General features: G+C 45.4%; 1 protein-coding gene across 1 annotated transcript in view; it reads right to left on the minus strand.

Annotated features, from left to right (window-relative positions):
* ESRRB (estrogen related receptor beta) overlaps nt 1–21,080 on the minus strand; it is a 66,507-nt gene that overhangs the window by 1,219 nt on the left and 44,208 nt on the right. The window contains exon 5 of the mRNA XM_007941346.2: nt 10,303–10,572. Coding sequence (XP_007939537.1) covers nt 10,303–10,572 — 270 coding nt within the window. The remainder of the gene's footprint in view (nt 1–10,302; nt 10,573–21,080) is intronic.

The raw sequence follows: 21,080 nt of genomic DNA on the forward strand, positions 1-21,080 counted from the left end.
GGGACAAGCATTCTTTGGGAGTCCTCAATAATCCTTGCCACCACCCTGAACTGCATCATCCAGTGCTCATCAGAGGTGTGAGGACAGGAACGTGTGAGAACGGAAGCTGGAAGCTGGGGATGAGGGGGACAGTGTGCCAAGGAAGGCTGAGTGAGTTTTCTGAACTCTTTAGAAAGACTATGGCAATTCCTTTGCACACTGGGTTGGTTTAGAATGATACCAGACTGCTCAGGGCAGCTCCTGATGCCACAGGCCTCCCTCCACCCTCCTTGTCTCCACTTCAGTGCTGCCTCCTTCTCTTGGGAGGACTGCAATAGCATGGGGTAGGTAAGACTCTGGAGTCTTAGGTGCTGTGTAACCTTGGCCAAATTACTTAACCTCTCTGAGATTGTTTCCTCCTCTGTAAAATATAGCAAAAAAGAACATATGCCTCAAAGGGTGGTGGTGAGGATTGAATAAAATAAAACATTACATAGGACTTAATACGTACCTAATCAATTTTGCTATAATTATTGGGGGGACTAAGACTGGGAGCAAGTGCTCTTAAAAAGCTGGTGTGTCACTGGGCCCACATCCGTGTCTCCTCCCCATTTTCCTGTTGGTGTCATGGCCACACAGATTCCTTCTTTGCCAGGTGGAGATGAAGTGTGGCTCCGTTCCTACCCTCGCAGCCGTTTTCAGAGTGCTCACTCAAACGGACCTTGAAGGGTTGCAAATGGCCATCCAGAACTCCCAACTCCTGCCAGCTCCCTCTCCCCATTCCCTTACCTTTCCTGCCCTCCCCAAGGAGGCCAAAATTGGCAGCTGCCTTCAACCAAAAATGAAATAAAATAACATTGCAAGATTAATTTCTTTGCAATCCATCAGCAAGTCTGTATCGATGGCATTGATAAACTGTTAATTACAAAATCAATGGCTATGAATTTTTCTGCTGTCAGGGAGCCTTGAGATGGCCGGGACATGAGATGACAGCCAGCCAGCAAGCTCCCAAGGGGCCGAGGTTGGGGCCCCAGCCTGTCTCTGGTGTGCTTTGCTCTCCTGCCTCATGTCAGCATCTTGAGCTGTTCAACCCCATGGATAGCTGAGTCATCCTGTCCCATCCACTCAACCTTAGCAGTGGTAGCCAGTGGCCCTTGAGCTGTCCACCAAGACCACCTCAATGGTCTCCTGCCCCCCCAGTCTCTCCTCCAACCAATACACACCCTCTATCGTCTGGTTTTTTACCTCACTGCTTTGGACAGCTTACTCCTCCCCAAGTTTTCCAGGCTCCCTTTCACTGAAACTATTAAAATCCAATCCCTTCACAGCCCGGGATCCTCTGATTTGACTGCAAATTGTTTGCCCAGCATTACCTCCAAACAGGGCTTTCCCCATTTCCTGCCTTAAACCTTTCATGACTGAATTAGTCTCTGCTTTGAATTTTTTGCTGGTACTATGTTTTCAATAATGGAAGGCATGCTAAACTATAGGGGGAAAAAAAGTCCACTTGGGAGTGGACTCTGGTTGTAGGATTGGTGGGGTGAGGCTGTTTCCCCAGATTCACACAGTGATACAGGTGTACCACATACTACAACTGGGCATACTACAACAGGCAGCAGCACATACTACAACTGGGATGGCAGATTCCCAAGAAACCCAAGAGGCTGAAAATTTTGGTGGGTGACATATGTCCCATGGGTCGCAGAAGAGTTAAACAGATGGCTCCACTACAAAAGTTGACTCCTCTCTTTCCACCCTACGACTTCTTCCTTGCTTTAAGGTCCAGCTCAGAGTTACCTTCCCACCTGAAATGATTATTTCTCCCTCCTTGAGTACCTGAGCCTTTTATTTGAGCCACCTTATGCTTCAGATCATGTTTTCCCTTCCCGTTTATGTTCAGGTCTTACTTCCCCTCTTACACTGAGAGCTTCCTGAGAGCAGGGCTTCATCCACCCAGCTAATGTCCTGCAGATCACGTGGCAGCCTGCTTGACAGAGCCCAACAGAAACACAATGAACTATGAAGTCCTCAGCCCCTAGTCTGTGCCAGGCACACCTGGGGGATACACTGTCCTTACAGGCATTATTTCATAGTTTTCTTGACGAGTTGTCTTCATCCCTGTTTTACAGATGAGGAAACTAAGACTGAGAGAGATCAGGTTGCTTGACACTCAGCTAGTATAGAACAGAGGCAGGATTTGAACCCATGTCTGACTCCAAAGCACACGCTCTTTAAACTCATGCTGCTCAAAGTGTGAGCACAGATGCATTCTTCTCCACCATCTGTTAGTGGACTGTGCTAAGGGAAGTACAAAAATTGAGAGCAGGCAATTAGGAACTTTATAGCCATTTGACAAAATATATTTTTATGTCTGATAAATTTAATAGTAAATAAATGAGGCTTGTGTCTTATATCTCTGTCTTTTATTTCATTTTTCTAAGGATTTTACTGTCTTTTACAAAATGATCAATCCATGATAGATTGAAAATTTAAAAATTTTTAAAGACTAGTCCTTCATTACAAATGCTTTGAGAAGCACTGCTTTAAACCATTACTTTTTTAAAAAATCAGGCAAAGAAAGAATGAATCAGTGGGTTTGCTGCTTACTGAGTCCCAGCTTAGCAGGCCCTGGGCCTTGCATGCAATATTCAGTGCTGGGAAGGGAACATTCTCCACCCTGCTGGCCCATCAAGACCTGTGGCACCCTGGATAAAGGACATGTGGCTTCTCTCAGAGTCCCTGGGTGGTGCAAATGGTCAATGTGCTTGCTATTAACCAAAAGGGTGGCCAGTTCAAATCTACCTAGAGACACCTCAGAGGAAAGGCCTGGAGAATAAATACTTTACCAAAGAAGGCATTCACCAGCTGCACAGAGGGAGCAAGCAGTTCAACCTGTGGGCTTGGGACCATAGTCGCAGGGGACATCAAGCTCAATTGGCATAACATACTACACAAAACATTATTCCACCTCCTACTTTGGCAAGTAGTGACTGGGATCTTAAAAGCTTGCAAGCAACCATCTAGATGCAATGATGTTTCTCTCCTCATCCATAGCAAAGAAGAAAGAAGAAAACCAAAGATTCATGGAAACACTTAGTCCAAGTGACTGGTACACCATGCGATCTGCAGTCTATACAACTGTGAGACCAGAAGAACTAGACGGTGCCTGGCTACCACTGTCAACCACTCAGAGGGGGATCTATATAGGAGATCCTGGATAGAGAGGGAGAACAATGTGGAACAAAACTCAAAATCATTTGGAAAAAAAAAGGGGGGGAAGCAGGTTTGCTGGTCTGATAGATCCTGGTGGAACCACTGAGACTATGGCCCCTAGCTGCCCGTCAGGTCTGGAATTGAACTGCTGTATGGGAAGTGAATTTGCTCTGTAAACTTTCATCCAAATCACAATTAAAAAAAAAAAGGAGGCAGCATTCAGGAAGCTAACAAACATGAAAAGATGCTCGTGATCATTAGGCATTAGAGAGATGGTGATTATTAGCCATTAGAGATATGCAGATCAAAACTACAATAAGACACCATCTTACCCTGGCAAAAATGACACTGATTGAAAAAACAGAACAAATGGTGGCCAGGCTGGGAAGATACTGGAACTCTTACACACTGCTGGTGGGACTGCAAAATGGTACAACCACTATGGAAAATAGTATGGCACTTCCTTAAAAACCTAGATACAGAAGTACCATACGATTCAGCAATCCCACTCCTTGGTATATATCCTAGGAAAATAAGAGGTGTGACATGAATAGACATAAGTACACCCAATTCATTACAGCATTATTCACAATAGCAAAAAGATGGAAACAACCTAAGTGTCCATGACTGATTAAATGGATACACAAACTATGGTATATACACACAATGGCATACTACATAATGATAAAGAATAATGATGAATTCATGAAACATCCCACAACATGGATGAATGTGGAAGACTTTATGCTGAGTGCAATAAGTCAATCACAAAAGGATGAACCCTGTATGAGACCACTATTATAAAAAGTAGAGAAGAGGTTTATAAACATAAAGAAACATTCTTTGATGGTTACCAGGGAAGGGAGGGGAAGACAGGGAAAATCAGTAGCTAGGTTGTATACAAGTGTTAATTATAGTGAAGGGAAAGGCAATATACAACGTGGGGGATGTCAGCATAACGTGACCAAGGCAAAAGAAGGCACTGAGAGGTATGGGAGGATGAAGGACAACTATAGTAACTGCTGTAACATATACAATCCAGCAACAACAGTAATGACAAACAATAATCCGTGAGTGGTTACACAGGTAAATATGTATGCTAAACAGGTGAGTGAGGTCATACAGGAGTATGCCCACATACATATATAGGTATGATTGTGGATATTTCTACATACAAATTTATAAATGCTGCATGTATACTCACATACATAGTAGAGTATAAGGGCACAATTATAGAAATGACTTGGACATTGGGGCTGAACTACTAGACTTGAAGGTGAAGAACCACAGTCTTGGGGGATATCTAGGTCAACTGGCAAAACACAGTTTATAAATATAATCAATATCCCAGTCTGGTGAGTAGCGTCTGGCATCTTAAAATCTTGTGAACTATAGGTCTCTTCCAGCCTGGAGCAAAGGAGAATGAAGAAAATGAGAGGCTCAAGGAAGCAATCAGTCCAAAGGACTAATGTCCACATGGATCACAACCTCCCCTAATGTGAGACCAGAAGAACTAGATGGTGCCCAGTGACCACTACCAACCACTCTGACCAGGACCACAACAGAAGGGCTGAAAGACACTGGAGGAAATCCCCTAGACTGCCACAATAAGACAATCTTCTTCTAACTTAAAACTGAAGACACTCCCAGAGGTCACCTTCAGCCAATTAATAGATGGGCCTATAAAATAAACAATAAGAATGGGGAAGAATGTGTTTCTTAGAACAATCAACTATATGAGACTAAAAGAGCAACATTTGCCTAAAAGCAAAGATGAGAAGACAGGGAAGGATGGAAAACAGACAAATAGAAATGGGGGACCCAGGGAGAGTGATGACACATTGGGGATATTGCAACCAACGTCACAGAACAATCTGTGTGTGGGTTACTGACTGGAAAACTAGTTTGCTATGGAAACTGTCACCTAACACACAATCAAGTGTTCAAAATAAGTAAGAAGAAAGGTCTGGTGATCTACTTAAAAAATAAATCAGTCGCTGAAAACCCTTTGAGCACAGCTCTACTCTGACACACATGGGTCACCATCAGCTGGGAGTCTATTCAATGGTTTTGGCCTCTCCTGGGGTCTGTGGTCTACCTTCAAACCTGAACTCCCATTGGGGCAAGAAGTCTGGGTTCCTGGAAGAGTATGTACTTGGGCAAGGCTGGACCCCAGCTGGAAGGAACCGATGGATTCATGTCACCAAAACACTAGGTGTGTGTGTATGTGTATGGGGAAGGGGGGGTTGAGACAGAGAGGTACATTGGAGATCAAGGGAAGAGCAGCTGGTTCAGCCAATGAGCAATCTGAAAGCTGGTGCAGTTTGGCGTGGGGCAGTGGGGATGGAAGAGGGCGGAAGTGGCCTCCTACCTCTTCATTTTCCTCTGCCTGCATGGGCCAACTTGACCTCCATCTGGGATGAGTTGGGAGAGTCCAAAATCAAGGACAGGTCTGGCCAGCCTATGGTCCCCACTTCCTTGCCCCTGGCTTTGCTCACCTGTTTCCTCAGCCCCGAACTGCTTTTCTCCCCGCCTCTGCCATCAAAAGTCCTGGCCCCTGTACAAAGCCTGGTGTGGTAGTTAAATTTGTGTATCAACTTGGCTGGGCCTGGTTGAGTGGCTGGGCAACTGGTGGTAGTTATTTATTCCCCATGGTGGGATCTACCACAAGCAGCTGAGTAGCTGCCTTTGGGTATGTGGTCTGCTTCCTATATATAAGCATCAGCTTTGGGAATGGTCTCTAGATTGTGGCATGCCTGGACCCTGCATGTAGCCATGTTGTTGTATAGCAGCCTGCTATGCTCTGCCGACCTTGGAACTTACAATGGACTTGAATTAATGGGCTGCTGTGCGGTTTGGTAACATCGGGACTGTGCCATTTTATTTGTCCACCTTGGGCTTGTCAGCCTCAGCAGCCAGTGGCTGCCTGAGTGAAGAGATGCCTCTAGCTCCAGTGGGCTGGGAGCAGGAGGCAGAGCTGCAGCTCAAGGTCGAGAGGCTTTCACACAGCCCCTAGAGCCTGGCACTTTGAACTTTGACTTAAAGTCTCCAAACTGTAAAAGAATAAACTCCTGTTTGTTAAGGCTATCCATTTGTGGTATATTCTTGTCAGAGCAATACTAGGTGACCAGAACACCTGGTTACAATGCTGCCCTCTGAAGAGGTGAAGCACAGGGGGTTACTAGGGTGGTGAAACTATTAGTGATGGACACAAGACATACCAAAAAAAAAAAAACAAAAACAACTCACTGCCATCGAGTCAAATCCGACTCATCGCGACCCCTCCTTAGGTTTCCTACAGAAGTAGATTGCCCAATCTTCCTTCTGAGACACAAGACATACATTTGTCAAAACACATGTTATAGGGTGCCATCAAGTTGATTCTGACTCATAGCAAGCTCATGAGTTGAACTGCCCCATAGGGTGTTCTCAACTGTAATCTGTGTGGAAGCCGATAGCCAAGTCTTTCTCCCTGAGAGCCACTGGGTGGGTTAGAATCATCAACCCACCCTTCAGTTAGCAGCTGAGAGCTTAACCATTGCATCACCAAGGCTCCTTGGGCCATACAAAACAAAGGGTAAAGCTTAATGGGTATGGACTTCAGTTAATAACAATATATCATTTTGGTTCATTAATTGTGACAAATGTACCACACTAATACAAGATGCTAATAAAAAGACGCATATGTAAAAAATGTGTCTGGGTGGAGACAGTAGAGGAAACTCTAGGTACTGTTTGCTGAATTATTCCGTGAATCTAAAACTACATTTAAAAAACCATCAACCCAGCATTAGCACTCTAATAATCAGAGCTAAAGATGGAGCAATCTACTTCTGTAATGATACCACCTCAGAAACCCAAGGAAGGTTGCTACAAGTCGGATCCGACTCTACAGCAGTGAGAGTTTTCTTGTGATGCAGCTGCTCCCAAAGAGGAAGATGAGGCAGTGTGCTTCTGTAAAGATGTACGGCCTTGGAAACCCTCTGGGGCAGTTCTACGCTGTCCTATGGGGTCACTATGAGTCAGAATCAACTCTACGGCAGTGGGTTTGATTTTGGTTCACAGAGAATACATCACGATTTTGGAATCCTAAGATCTAAATGGTCTCCACAGAAGCATATACAGTTTTAATGATCATTTTGCATTCATTTATTGTTTAGTAAAAGGATCTGGACAGAAAAAAAAAAAAAAAAAAAAGCTGCCTTCTCTGGGTTCAGTCAGGTCCTGGTCAGGTCCCCCAGAAGCAGAGCCTGAGGCAGGCGATTGGATGCCTGGGGCTGATCGAGGGTGTGTTCTTAGGTGAAGGGGCAGGAGGGTAGCATGCTAGGAGAGGGGAGGAACCAGCAAGGCTGAGGTGCAGCCTCAGCTTCCGCCCGACCCTGTGCAGCACTCCAATCCCATCACACAAGGCACTTGGCCTTTTGTTCCCTGTGTGGGTCTGTCCTTGGCTGACAGTGCCAATGGGGTAGTGGGACCCAGAATCCTCTGGGCAAGGCAGCTTCAGGTAATTCTCTGGAGAAGGGGCATCTGTGAACTGCTGGCAGCAAAGCTCAGTGTTGGGGGATGGATGCATAAGTCCAGTAAAGAGGAGCATCAACAGCACCCCTGTTATGGATTGAACTGTGTTCCCAAAAAACATGCTGTAAATCCTAACCTCTATGCCTGTGGCGACAATCCCATTTGGGAATCGTTTGCCTTTGTTATGTTAATGAGGTAGGATTAGTGTGGGGTGTATCTTGAGTTAATTACTTTTGAGATATAAAAGAGATTAAACAAGTGAGGAGAGCAGAGATGGGTGAAGAGAGAAGCAAAGACACGTGGAGATCTCCAAGGAACCAGGAAGCAGAAGCCAAGGAGCAGACAGAGAGAGAAAGCCTTCCCCTGGAGTCGGCGCCTGGAATTCAGACTTCTAGCCTCCTGAACAGTGAGAAAATACATTTCTGTTTGTGAAAGAAATTTCACTTGTGGTTTTGGCTGTTATGGCAGCATTAAATAACTAAGACAGTCCCCAACACTCTCCATGCAGCTGTTCATTAGGACACCCAGGTCTCCCAGGGACTGAGGGCTGTGCTGGAAATAGGACAGTATGGGGCAAACCAGCTGCCTACCTTATATGTACTATCTCCATCTGAGAACCAGCCCTCCCTCTTCCAAATGCTGATAATACTATGCTTCCTCTAACATTAATGATAATAATGAATATGTATTGAGCATTTCCTCTAGGCCAGGCACTGGCCTAAGTGCTTTATCTTCAGTCATCACTGAATACTCACAGAAGTCCCTAGGGGAGGTACTGGCATATCCCCATTTTACACACAAGAACATGGGGCTAAGAGAGGTGAGTCAACTTGGCCAAGGCCACAGTATGAGTAAACATCAGAGCTAGAGTTGAACTTGGGTCCATCCACCCCAGGTCTGAGGAGTGAACCCCCACCACCTGCTGCCCTGTAGCAGAACTGTGTGTGTGATTCCACACGTATACCCTTCAGGACTGGTAGCATAGTGGCTAAGACATTTGCCTGCTAACCAGACGGCTGGCGGTTCAAACCCACCAGCCACTCCTCGGAAGGAAGGTTGGGCAATCCTACTTCCGTAGTGATACTGCCTCGGAAGCCCAAGGAGGGGTCGCTATGAGTCGGGTTTGACTCGACGGCACATAACAACAACAACAACAAACCCTTCAGGACAGGAATCCCGTCTTTCTCTTCCTTATGCATTCCCCCAGCACCAGCACAGTGTCCTGCAAGGGGTAGGCACTACCAGGCATTAAAAAAAAAACACCGAACTCACTGCCATCAAGTTGATTCAACTCATAGCGACCCTCCTTGGGTTTCCAAGGTGGTATCTCTATGGAAGTAGATTGCTAACCTTCTTTCCAAGCCAGGCATAGACACCCATTAAATCAAGCTCATGCACCCACATTACCCAATGGCCAGCTCCTCTCCCCAGACAGTCTAGCCAGAAGTTGACAGGTGCTAAAGAAATGGACTGGGGCCTCCTTTTTTAACATCAGACTAAATAACTGAGTTGGGAAGAATTGCTCTCTTGTGCCCAAGCAATTCGATTGGGAAAATCAAGGAGCAAGACTAAGCTTAGGTTGATTTTGAAATCAGAGGACTTTGGTTCAAGTCAACTGTGTGACCCTAAGCAATTTGCTTCCTTTCTAAGACTCAGTTTGGACATCTATAAAATGCCATTAAAAGAATACAACTTTACTCATGGGGTTGTTTGTCAGATGTGAGTAAGTTCATAACAGTTGCCACAAGTTGACTCTGACTCATGGTGACCCCACGTGTGTCAGAATAGAACTGTGCACCACAGGATTCTCAGTGATGTGTTTTTTAGAAGACTGTCAGGCCTTTCTTCCAAGCCACCTCTGGGTAGACTTGAACCTCCAACCTTTTGGTTAACAGCTGAAAGCATTAACCATGTGCACCACCCCCAGGGACTCCAAATAAGTTCATAGCTAACATCATGTTCCAGGCATGGTGTAAGCATACTGTAACTATAAATAAATAAATCCCTTCAACAATCCTGTAGGATACTGATGAAGAAACTAAAGCAGACTGAAACAACCTGCCCAAGTGGTGGAAGTAGGATTTGACCTTAGCCATCTGGCTCCAGAGTCTCTGTCCTTAACCCGTGTGCTGCTGTGTAGACCAAGGGCCCAGCTCAAAACCAAAACCAAACTCACTGTCATTGAGTCGATTCTGACTAAGAGCAACTCCGATTGGGTTTCCAAGGCTGTAAATCTTTACGGAAGCAGACTGGCTCATCTTTCTTCTGCAGAGTGGCTCATTGGTTCAAACCACTGACTTTTTGTTAGCAGTCAAACGCTTTAACCCACACCATCAGAGCTCCTGAGGCCCCAGCTCAGTAGCCAGCAAATCAAGGGGTTAGGAAATAATGCTTAACCAATGCCAGCCATCATCGCCACCTCATTTAACTCCAGTCCACCCCTTGTGCCAGTCTGTGGTGACAAGAAGCCCTAGGGTCTTTATATCATGCCCACCCCGGCAGCCCACCCTGCTCACAGGCCCCAGAGCTATGCTCCCTAAGCCCCCGCAGACCTCCCCCATCTCCACCCTGAGCCCCCAGACCCGCTCTCACCTGAGTTGGCCAGGGCCAGGGCCTTGAGCGTCACGAACTCCTCCTTCTCCACCTTGAGCTTTTTGTACCTGCGCACCAGCTGCAGGATGGCCCGGTAGAGCTCGAGCAGCCCCGCGAGGCGGGAGTGCTCCTCATCCATGATGTAGTCCTCGGCGTACACCAGCTTGTCGTCGTAGGGCAGCGAGCGGTACACGATGCCCAGGATGAGGATCTCCATCCAGGCGCTCTGCAGCAGGCTCATCTGGTCCCCCAGCGAGAGGTTCGAGAAGCCTGCAGGGAGAGGAAAGTTGGGGTCATTGGGTGGGTCAGGGTCTCCCTGGGGCCGACTGGGATGGGGTGGCCCCAGGCACCTTGGGATCCTGCCGAGGTGACCCTCCCTGTGCACCTGCTTCCCCAGGTGAACTGAGCCTGACCTGGAATTCACCTCAAAGACTTACATACAGGACAGCAGTCAAAGTTGACAATGGTTATTGTCATTATTATTGCTAGTTCTAAGGGATTTTTCAAATGTCTGTGAAGGCTTTTTGATAAATTAAATGCATGTGTAATTTAAGGAGCTACTGAATTCATAATAGAATCAGGAGATGGCAGTACGGGTCCCTTCCACTCCAGGGAGGTTTCCAGGCCCCCCTCTCTGCTCCAACCAAACTCAAAACCAAACCAAACTCACTGCCATCGAGTCAGTTCTGACTCATAGTGACGCATCCTTAAGTTTCCAAGGTGGTATCTCTACAGAAATAGATAGCCTGGTCTTCCTTCTGAGGAGTGGCTGGTGTGTTTGAACTGCCAGCCTTCTGGGAGGACTTAGGCACTATGCCACCAGAGCTCCTCTGCTCCAACCAGGAGGCTTAAAGTCACATCTGGACCTCAACACAGAGTCTCAGCTGTGCTGAGACCCATGGGTCCAACCAGGAATGAGAATTTAGCTGCTCCCGGCCATGATGGAAGGACACATGCCCCCAGGGTGTGGTCAGGGGCACTTCCTCACAGAACAGCCTGTCCTCTTGGGGTCAGACCCCCTCTGCCCACCTCTCTATCTAACATGACCCTGATGAACATGGGAGATTCCTTCACCCTACTGGTGAGGGGGCGGCTGAGCCCACAGTGAGGGTGGGGATGGTTCTAGAATGATGATACTGCCTTGTCCAGTGTGCTCTGGAGGGTGCCTGGGTTTGAGACCCCACTCCCCATTTCCCAGCTATAGGCTGACCTTGTTGAAGTCATGAAACTTCTCCCAATCTCAACTTCCCCATCTATAAAACGGGTACAGTAGTAGTCTCTATCCACTTCAGAGAGTGGCTGTAAGGTCTAAGACAAAAATTTACAGGACATACAAAGCATTTACTAAGCTCTATTATTATTAATGAGGAGATAAAAGTCTTCATGTGTAAAATATGAATAATACACTGAAATTGCATCAATTATGCACTTAACTTGGGCTAATTCAACTGATATCTTGATTGAAAAGAAAGGAAAAGGAAAGAAGGGAGAAGGATGGAGGGAAGAATTTTCAAACATCTTGATCACAGAACAAAAGCCAGTAACTTCAGTGGAACCTGCCCCAGAAACTCAGTGATGTGTTCTGATACTGGAGATCAGAAGTGACTGTGATGGACTTACTGGGAGAAGGACAAGGATCCACAAACCATTTGCACCAAGTCAAGAGCAACTTACTGGATTTCTGATGCCCCTTTGCCAATGCTGGACTTTTTTCAAAGCTGACTTAGAACTTGCCTGGGTATGACTTTATGATTTGCCTGGCCCACACAGGTGCTGAGAGGTTAAGAGATGATGCAGATGACTCACCTGGCACTGCTCCCACACACATCTTAGCAATTTTGGCAGTAATGGCTGTGGTTACTATCACTGTTGTTGGCACTCCACTGGCATCACTCGCTCCCCAACAGTGGACATGCCAGAGACTTGGACTTATGGACTGGCCCATCCCTTTGGGCTTCTGTGGAGTCCAGCCCCCTCTCAATTGTTGTCCTGTCTCTAAATGCCACTATCGTTCCCCATTTTCCACCCAGCTCATGACTGTAAAACTTCAGGGGGCGTTCCTGGGGGCAAAGTCACTCAGTAGGCTGCCCTCTACCTGTGAGTATCCTCCTAGTCTGATCATTGTGGCTCCCAGGCCCAAGCTGTACAACCTGGGCCTGTGGTCACTACCTGGCTACTGGCAACCATAGGTGATCAGCAAGAGCTGGAGAGGCGACATTGGTCTGACACGGGGTGAGCTGTGATTGATGCACCATCCTGGGGCAGAGGCTGTGGCGTGGAGGAGTCAGGGGCGTGTGTGTTCTCATCCTGATTCCACATATGGGAGAGGGTGTGTGGCTGCCCGTGGTGGCTGGGGGAGCTGGAGGTAATAATAGATAGATAGAAATGGACATCCAATTTTCCTTATCGGGCCTCAGAGGAGGAGAGAGGCCTTGGGCGACATTAATTAACAGATACCAATCAGCCAGCACACGAGGGTATGTGTATGAAGTCAAGTGTTAGACTAGACTCAGGGGGTCAGAAAGCAGACGGACTGGGAGGGAAGATGTGGGAGGTGGATGGGGGAGAAATTAATAGGCAATTGAATTGGAAGGTGGCCGAGAAGAAAGTGAGAGCTAGGCTTCTGAAAATGAAGGGGAAAAGACCCTCAGGAGACACACAACCACACGGAAGCAATCATGAGAGACTTACTGGCATGCTTCTGTCCCTGCGTGCACTTGATAGCTATTTACTGAGTATCTACTATGTGCCAGGCCCTGTGCTAAGCACTGGGAGTGGAATGGTCTCTGCCTTCAAGAGCTTATAGTCAAGAGGGGTAGACTCCCATTTACACCAAGGATCACAAGTCAGTATAAAGTTATGACCGTACTAAGAACTGCAGTGAGGGTAGGGTTGGGAGAACACACAACAAGGGGATCTGGCTCAAAACAAGAGTTGGGGAGGCTTTGCAGAGGAGACCTGGGGCTGAGCCCTGCAGGGTGGGATAGGGCTCTGCAGGAGTGGTGAGTTACATCTTCCTGCAATACATCTAAGTGTACTTATGGGATGACTCCCCTCCCTATGCCCTGAGCTCCCAGGGAAGGTAGACACCATACTGTTCATTTGTTCACCCCACTGCCTAGCACTGTGCCTGGTGCAAAAAAAGGTGACCAATAAACCTGTGCAGCACAGAAGAATGGGCAAATGCCACCGGGCCACGTCCCCAGGAGCCAAGAAAACATCCCCAACAAACTCGGTTAGACTCTCTTAGTCTCTGGGCTCAAGTTCAGATATGGCGGCCTTTGCCTACTGTCTGTGTCTACAAAAGACAGTCCTTTGGGGAGCAGGGAAGGGCAGGTTATGGAAGGGAGGGAGATGAGATGTAGAAAATTCTGTGTCCCTGTTGGAGGATGTACTACTGTGAGGCCTATGCCCAGACCTCTCTGCCAGCCTGTCTAAGCAGTGGACTTGGCCCCGACTTCTCTCTTCTACCTGACTATCTTCAGCAAGAGCTAGAAATAGCTTTACAAATCTGAATGCACACTGCTCAAGAAAGGGGGAAATATTTGATATCTCCTGATATCTGAATAAGGAGCCCTAGTGGCACAATGGTTAAGTGCTCAGCTTCTAACTGAAAAGGTGGCAGTTTGAACCCATCCAGCAGCGGCTCTGGAGGAGAAAGACCTGATTACAGCCTAGGAAACCCTACGGGATTCCAAGGGATCACATGGGATTGCTAGGAATTGGATCGACTCAATGACACCCAACAATAACAACAAATATTTTAAATGGTTTAAATATTTTCTGGTATTTGAAAAAAAGAAACACTAGAATGAAAAAGGAGAAACACAGAAAAACAGTTACCTATAAGAGATAGGAGAGCAGGGGACAGGGATGGACAGGAGACTTTTGTGAATACAGTTCTGGCTTTTGAATCATGCCAATGTTTAAGATATTCAAGAAAATTAAATGAAAAATATTAATTAAATGAAAATGGAAATAAAAGATGTGTTCCCTTCAACCTAGCAATTCTACTGCGAGAAATTTCTCCTAAAAAGAAAAGTGTGAGGAAATACACAAAGATAAACGTAAAAGGGTGTTTGTTAGATCATTGTAATGACCCAAAGCAGGAGAAAACCTAAGTGTAATTTATGGAATACATGCAGTTATTACACAAATGCAATAAAGGTAAGTATTAGTTAAATGAATGGTACAATTAGAAGGCACTACAAAGAGGGGGTAGAGCTGTTTGTGCTGATACTGGAAAGACTACCAAGAGCGTAAGGCAGAACTAGTGGTTCAGAGCACGGATGCCACAGTGAGATGGTCTCTTAGAATCCTAGCTCTGCTAGTCACGAGCTGTGACCCTGGGCAAGTCAACCTCTGTGCCTCAGTCTTCCCATCTGTAACATGGGAGTAATAATAGTATTTACACCTCATGGGTTTGTTCAGATTAATTGTGTGGAACACTTACCACACAGGAGGCTTAAAGACTTACATAATAGGAGAGCAGGGTAAGTGCTTACTATTTTGTAGTGCTTACTCTGAACAGAGTAAGTGCTACTATTTTATATAATTAAATTAAAAAAAACAGGCCTTAAGAAGTGATATAGTATAATCCCACTGTGGGGGTGGGAAAAAGAAACATACATGCACATACATGTTTCCATATGCACAAGAAATCCTTGGAAGGATACCTACAGAAGTCAAGACAATGCTTCCCTCTGGGGAAGAAGTATGGAGGATTCAGGATTCTTAATTTCTTCCCCTCTGTCCCATCTGACATCTTTGTTAGCCTCTGCCAAGTTGGCCCCCTGACTCACAGACACCCCACGTGCAATGGAACAAAACGCTGCCTGTTCCTGCACCATCCCCATGATCCATCCCCTTTACTCCAACCAACCAACCAGTGGCCGTGGAGACGACTCCGACACATGGCAACCCCATGTGTTATCAGAGTAGAACTGTGCTCCAGAGCATTTTCCATCCCCAAGCCTTTCTCCTGAGATGCCTCTGGGTGGACTCGGACCTCTAACCTTTCAGTTAGCAAGTGCATTAACCATTTGTACCACCCAGGACCTCTGGCCATTTACTAGGAGCATACATGCTTTTAATCAAAATCAAAATAAAAGATGTGCAACAGTCCTCCTGTCCTTTCGTAAAGCACCCTTCACTCCTATTTGCTGTGATGGCTGGGCCTCCTCAAGCAATTGGCCACTCTGGGATAAGGCCTGTCCCTCTAGGTGGGCTGATGGGAGAGGCTGGGATGTGGCCCGTGGCCTGTGCCCCTGGGAGCTAAGGGCTGTCCCTGCCTGGTTCAGCCTGGCCAAGCTTCCTCCCCATCACCCACCATGAGTCTGCTGCCCAGGAAAGTTGCTTTATCTGCATCAACTGATCTAACATCAGGCTCTGCACAAGCCTGCCCATCCCCCAGTGATTTGGCAGCATGAGCTCCTAGAATTAAAAAAAAAAAAAAAAAAAAAAGGCATATAATTTGTGGCAAGTGGAGTTCATAATCTGTTAATTTATTATCGTTTCTGTCGACCTGGAGGGCCATTAGCAGAGGTAATAAAGGGAGATGTAATTATAGGATCTGAGGCCACTCCAGACACAGCTGCTGTCACTCGGCAGCCCATATTTCATCAGCTGTTGGCGTTCTCCTCTTCCCAGTGTGAGCCACACAGTGGCTCCCTGGGAGCAGGTCCTGTTGAGGGGCCCTTAGGGAGGACACCTCTGGAGGATCCCCTGCAGAGGCCATGTAAATGTCAGCTGGGTCTGGCAGAGGTGACAGTGACTCTAGAGGGTCAGCAAAGGACCTCCTGGCTGGCCTGCCTCTGGGCCACCTGGGAGGAGGATAACGAGCTAATAATGTGTGGAGCCTGCAATTCATCAAGTGATACCCATAGCCTGTTACAGGCTGCTGGCTCTCATTCTAATCTCTCATTCTTGGGGAATAAGCACTGGATACTCTAAAAAGTTGGGCTTGCCCTCTGGGCCACCCAAAACAGGCACACCTCGAAGATAATGCAGGTTCCGTTCCAGACAACTGCAATAAAGGGAACATTGCAATAAAGTGAGTCCCATGAATTTTTTGTTTCCAGTGCATATAAAAGTTATATTTATACTATACATAGTCTCTCAAGTGTGCAACTGCATTATGAAAAAGTTTGAAATATTGTGAGAATTACCAAATTGTGACATAGAGACACGAACTGAGTACATGCTGTTGGAAAAATAGTGCCAACAGTCATGCTTGACACAGGGTTGCCACAAACCTTCATTTGTTAAAAAAAAAAAAAAAAAACCACAGCATCTGTGAAACACAATTAAAAAGAGGCATGCTTCTACTTGAAAACTGAAGTCAAGACAAAAGTTTGTGTTAGGGGAAGGGCAACTTCAGACTGTTGCTGCTGCTGTTAGGTGCTGTGGAGTCGGCCCCGTCTCATAGCGACCCTGTGTGTAACAGAATGAAACACTGCCCCGTCCTGTGCCAGCCTCACAGTCCTTGTTACACCTGTGCCCATCACTGCAGCCACTGTGTCAATCCATCTCTTTGAGGGCCTTCTCCTTCTCTGTTGCCCCTCCACTTTCCGCAACATGGTATCTTTCTCCATGGAATGGTCTCTTCTGACAACGTGACCAAAATAGGTGAAACCGAGTCTGCTGTTCTGGCTTCCAAGGAGCATTCCAACTGCACTTCTACCAGGCAGTCCATGGTACTTTCAGTATTCTTCGTCAACACCACAACTCAAAAGCATCAACTCTTCTTCAGTCTTCCTTATTCATTGTCCAGCTCTCACATGCATATGAAGTGATTGAAAATACCATGGCTTGGATTAGGCACACCTTAGTCTTCAAAGAGACATCTTTGCCCTTCAGCACTTTAAAGAGGTCTTTTGCGGAAGACTTGCCCAATGCAATACGTCATCTGATGTCTTGGCTGCTGCTTCTATTGGTGTTGACTGTGGAACCAACTAATATGAAATCTTTGACAACTTCAATCTTTACTCCATTTATCGTGATGCTACTTATTAGTCCAGTTGTGAGGATTTTCATTTTTTTAATGTTGAGGTGTAATCAATATTGCAGACTGCAGTCTTCATCAGTAAAGTGCTTCAAGTCATCTTTTTCAGCAAGCAAAGTTGTGTTGTCTGCATATTGCAGGTTGTTAATGAGTCTTCCTCCAATCCCAATGCCATGTTCTTCTTCATATAATCCAGCTTCTTGGATTATTCACTCAGCAATACAGATTAGTATGATGAAAGGATACAACCCTGACACACTCCATTTCTGATTTTAAACCCTGTAGTATCCCCTTGTTCTGTTCAAACGACTGCCTCCTGTTCTATGTACAGATTCCTCATGAGCACAATTAAGTGTTCCGGAATTCCCATTCTTAATATTAGCCATGATATGTTATGATCCACACAACTGAATGCTTCTGCATAGTCAATAAAACACAAGTAAACATCTTCCTGGTATTCTCTGCTTTCAGCCAAGATCCATCTGACATCAGCAATGATATCCCTCATTCCACGTCCTCTTCTGAATCAAGTTTGCATTCTGGAAGTTCTCTGTCAATATACTGCTATAATCAATGATATTGCTCAATAATTTCCATACTCATCTTTCTTTGGAATGGGTATAAATATGGATCTCTTCCAGTCAGTTAGCCAGGTAGCTGTCTTCCAAATTTCTTGGCACAGCTGAGTGAGTGCCTCCAGAGGAACATCCATTTGTTGAAATATCTCAGTGGGTATTCTATCAGTTCCTGGGGCTTTGTTCTTTGCCAATTCCTTCAGTGCAGCTTAGACTTCTTTCAGTACCATTGGTTCCTGATCATATGCCACCTCCTATAATGGATGAACACCGACCAATTCTTTTTGGTACAGGGACTCTGTGTATTCCTTCCATCCTCTTTTTATGTTTCCTGCATCATTCAATTTTTTGCCTATTAAAAAAAAAAACCTCACTGCCGTCAAGTCAGTTCCAACTCATAGTGACCCCTCCTTGGGTTTCTGAGGCAGTATCTCTACAGATATAGATTTCCCAGTCCTCCTTCTGAGGAATGGCTGGTGGGTTTGAACCTCCAGTCTTCTGGATAGTAGTCAAATGCCTTAGGCACTACACCACCAGAGCTCCTCCTTCAATATTGCAACTTGAGGCTTAAATTTTTTCCTCAGTTCTTTCAGCTCGAGAAATGCCAAGTGTATTCTTCCCTTTTGGTTTTCTAACTCCAGGTCTTTGCACATCTCATTATAATAATTGACTTTGTATTCTCGAGCTGCACTTTGAAATCTGTTAGCTCTTTTATCTTGTCATTTCTTCCATTTGCTTTAGCTACTCTCCATTTAAGAGCAAGTTTCAGAGTCTCTTCTGACATCTATTTTGGTCTTTTTTTCCTTTCCTGTCTTTTTAATGACCTTTGAACTTCATGGATGATGTTCTTGACCTCATCCCACAATTCCTCTGGATTTTGGTCACTGGTGTTCAATATGTCAAATCTATTCTTTACATGGTCTCTAAATTCAGGAGAGATATAATCAAAGTCATATTTTGGCTCTCGTGGACTTGCTTTAATTGTCTTCAGCTTCTTTAATTGTCTTCAGCTTCCATTTGAACTTGCATAAGAGCAGTTGATGGTCTGTTCCACAGTCAGCTCCTGGCCTCGTTTTGGCTGAAGATATTGAGCTTCTCCATCACCTCTTTCCATAGATATAGTCGACCTGATTCCTGTGTACTCCATCTGGCAAATTACACATGTATAGCCACCATTTATGTTGCTGAAAAAAGGTATTTGCAATGAATAAGTCATTGGTCTTGCAAAATTCTATCATGCGATCTCAAGCACTATTTCTATGACTAAGGCCATATTTTCCAACTACCAGTGACTCTTCTTTGTTTCCAAATTTTGCATTCCAATCATGAGTGATAACCAACACATCTTGGTTGCATGTTCAGTCAATTTCAGACCTACAGAAGTTGGTTAAAATCTTCAATTTCCTCATTTGGCTTTGGTGGTTGATCTATAAATTTGAATTATAGTAGTATTAACTGGTCTTTCTTGTAGGCGTATGGATATTATTCTATTACTGACAACATTGTACTTCAGGATAGATCTTGAAACATTCTTTGTGATGATGAATGCCACACCACTTCTCTTCAATTTGTCATTCCTGGCATAGTAGATCATATGGTTGTCTGATTCAAAAACCAGTCCATTTCATCTCACTAATGCCTAGGATATCGATCTTCATGCGTTCCATTTCATTTTTGACAACTTTCAATTTTCCTAGATTGATACTTCATACATTCGATGTTCTGATTATTAATGGATGCTTGTAGCTGTTCTCATTTTGAGTTGTGCAAATGGAGGTCCCAAAAGCTTGCTTTGCTCCATCCACAGCCTTAAAGTCAGCTCTACTCTGAGAAGAAAGCTCTTCCCCAGTCATATTTTGAGTGCCTTCTGACCTCACAGGCTCATTTTCTGGCACTATATTGGACAATGTTTCAGAACTATTCATAGTTTTCCAGTAATGTATCAGACAGTGTTTCACTGCTATTCGTAAGGTTTTCATTGGTCAATTCTTTGAGAAGTGGATGGCCTCTTCCTTCTTCCAAGTCTGTCTTAGTCTGGAAGCTCTGCTGAAACTTGTCCACTATGGGTGACCCGGCTGGTATTTGAAATGCCAGTAGCATAGCCTCTAGCCTCACAGCAACACTCAAGCCACCACAGTACGATAAACTGACAGATGAGTGGTGGAACTTCAGACTAGCTAGAACAAAAGAGAGGCTGCTGTTCTGAGTGAATCATAGCAACCCTAAGTGCCACGGACACACTCTGTGAAAGTATCCTATGTGTTCAAAATGATGGGCCAAAAAGAGGGGAAATGCGTTTGTGTTCATTTGTTTATCTTTCTGGCTAAGCTGGTCTGCTCAGAAACCATGGTAGAGATCAACTTCTGTGCACCAGCAAGGAAACTTACATTCACAGCATCCTTCTAGACTTTTCTACCTGGTAACTGGCCAACAGTCCTAAAGGCCTAACTAATGTTCCACTCTCTCCTCCTGCAGCCCATAGGGCCCTCCTGCCTCTGAACTCCACCTGTATCTGTCTTATCATGTATGGACGCACAGGATGTCAAGAACTGGGTAGGGACAGTTGAAACCCAGTAGCCTTCTGTAAATGTGCCCTATTGTGGTGGCTTGTGTGTGGCTCTGATGGCGGAAGCTATGCCACTGGTATTTCAGGGTGGCCAAGATTCATTAGAACTCTAAGACACAGATTAGGAAGAAGGCCTAGTGATCTGTTTCTCAAAATTAGCCAATGAAAACCTTGTGAGTCACAACAGAATACTGTCAGATACAGTGTTGGAAGAGTAGTTCCCTAGGTTGGAAGGCACTCAAAATACACACATTTCATTCCCTGGGTGGCCATGAATCAGAGCTGATTCAATGGCAACCAGCAACAACAGACGTGAAACAAGAGTGGCCACGGGCTGGTGATGGTGATGGGTCCTGGGAATTCACTACACTGTTCTATCTACTTTTCTACTGTGTTTGAAATTTTCTGTAATAAAAAAAGGTGTTTTTTTATTTTTTTTGTTTTTTAGTTAATACCTTATTCCCAAACTGGATCCTTGGGGCAAAAAAAAAAATCTAATTTTTTTGTAGCAGCCACAGTTCCTAACAAGAGATCTTCCTGCACACAATGCATGCTCAGCAAGGGGTACAAAGACCGATGAGGAGGTACAAAGACTCTTATGTGTGAGGCCCTGGTCTAGAGGCTGGATTATGCT

Source organism: Orycteropus afer, unplaced genomic scaffold, assembly GCF_000298275.1.
Source record: "Orycteropus afer afer isolate SDZICR_OR568_19922 unplaced genomic scaffold, OryAfe1.0 scaffold00079, whole genome shotgun sequence".
Lineage (NCBI taxonomy): Eukaryota > Metazoa > Chordata > Mammalia > Tubulidentata > Orycteropodidae > Orycteropus > Orycteropus afer.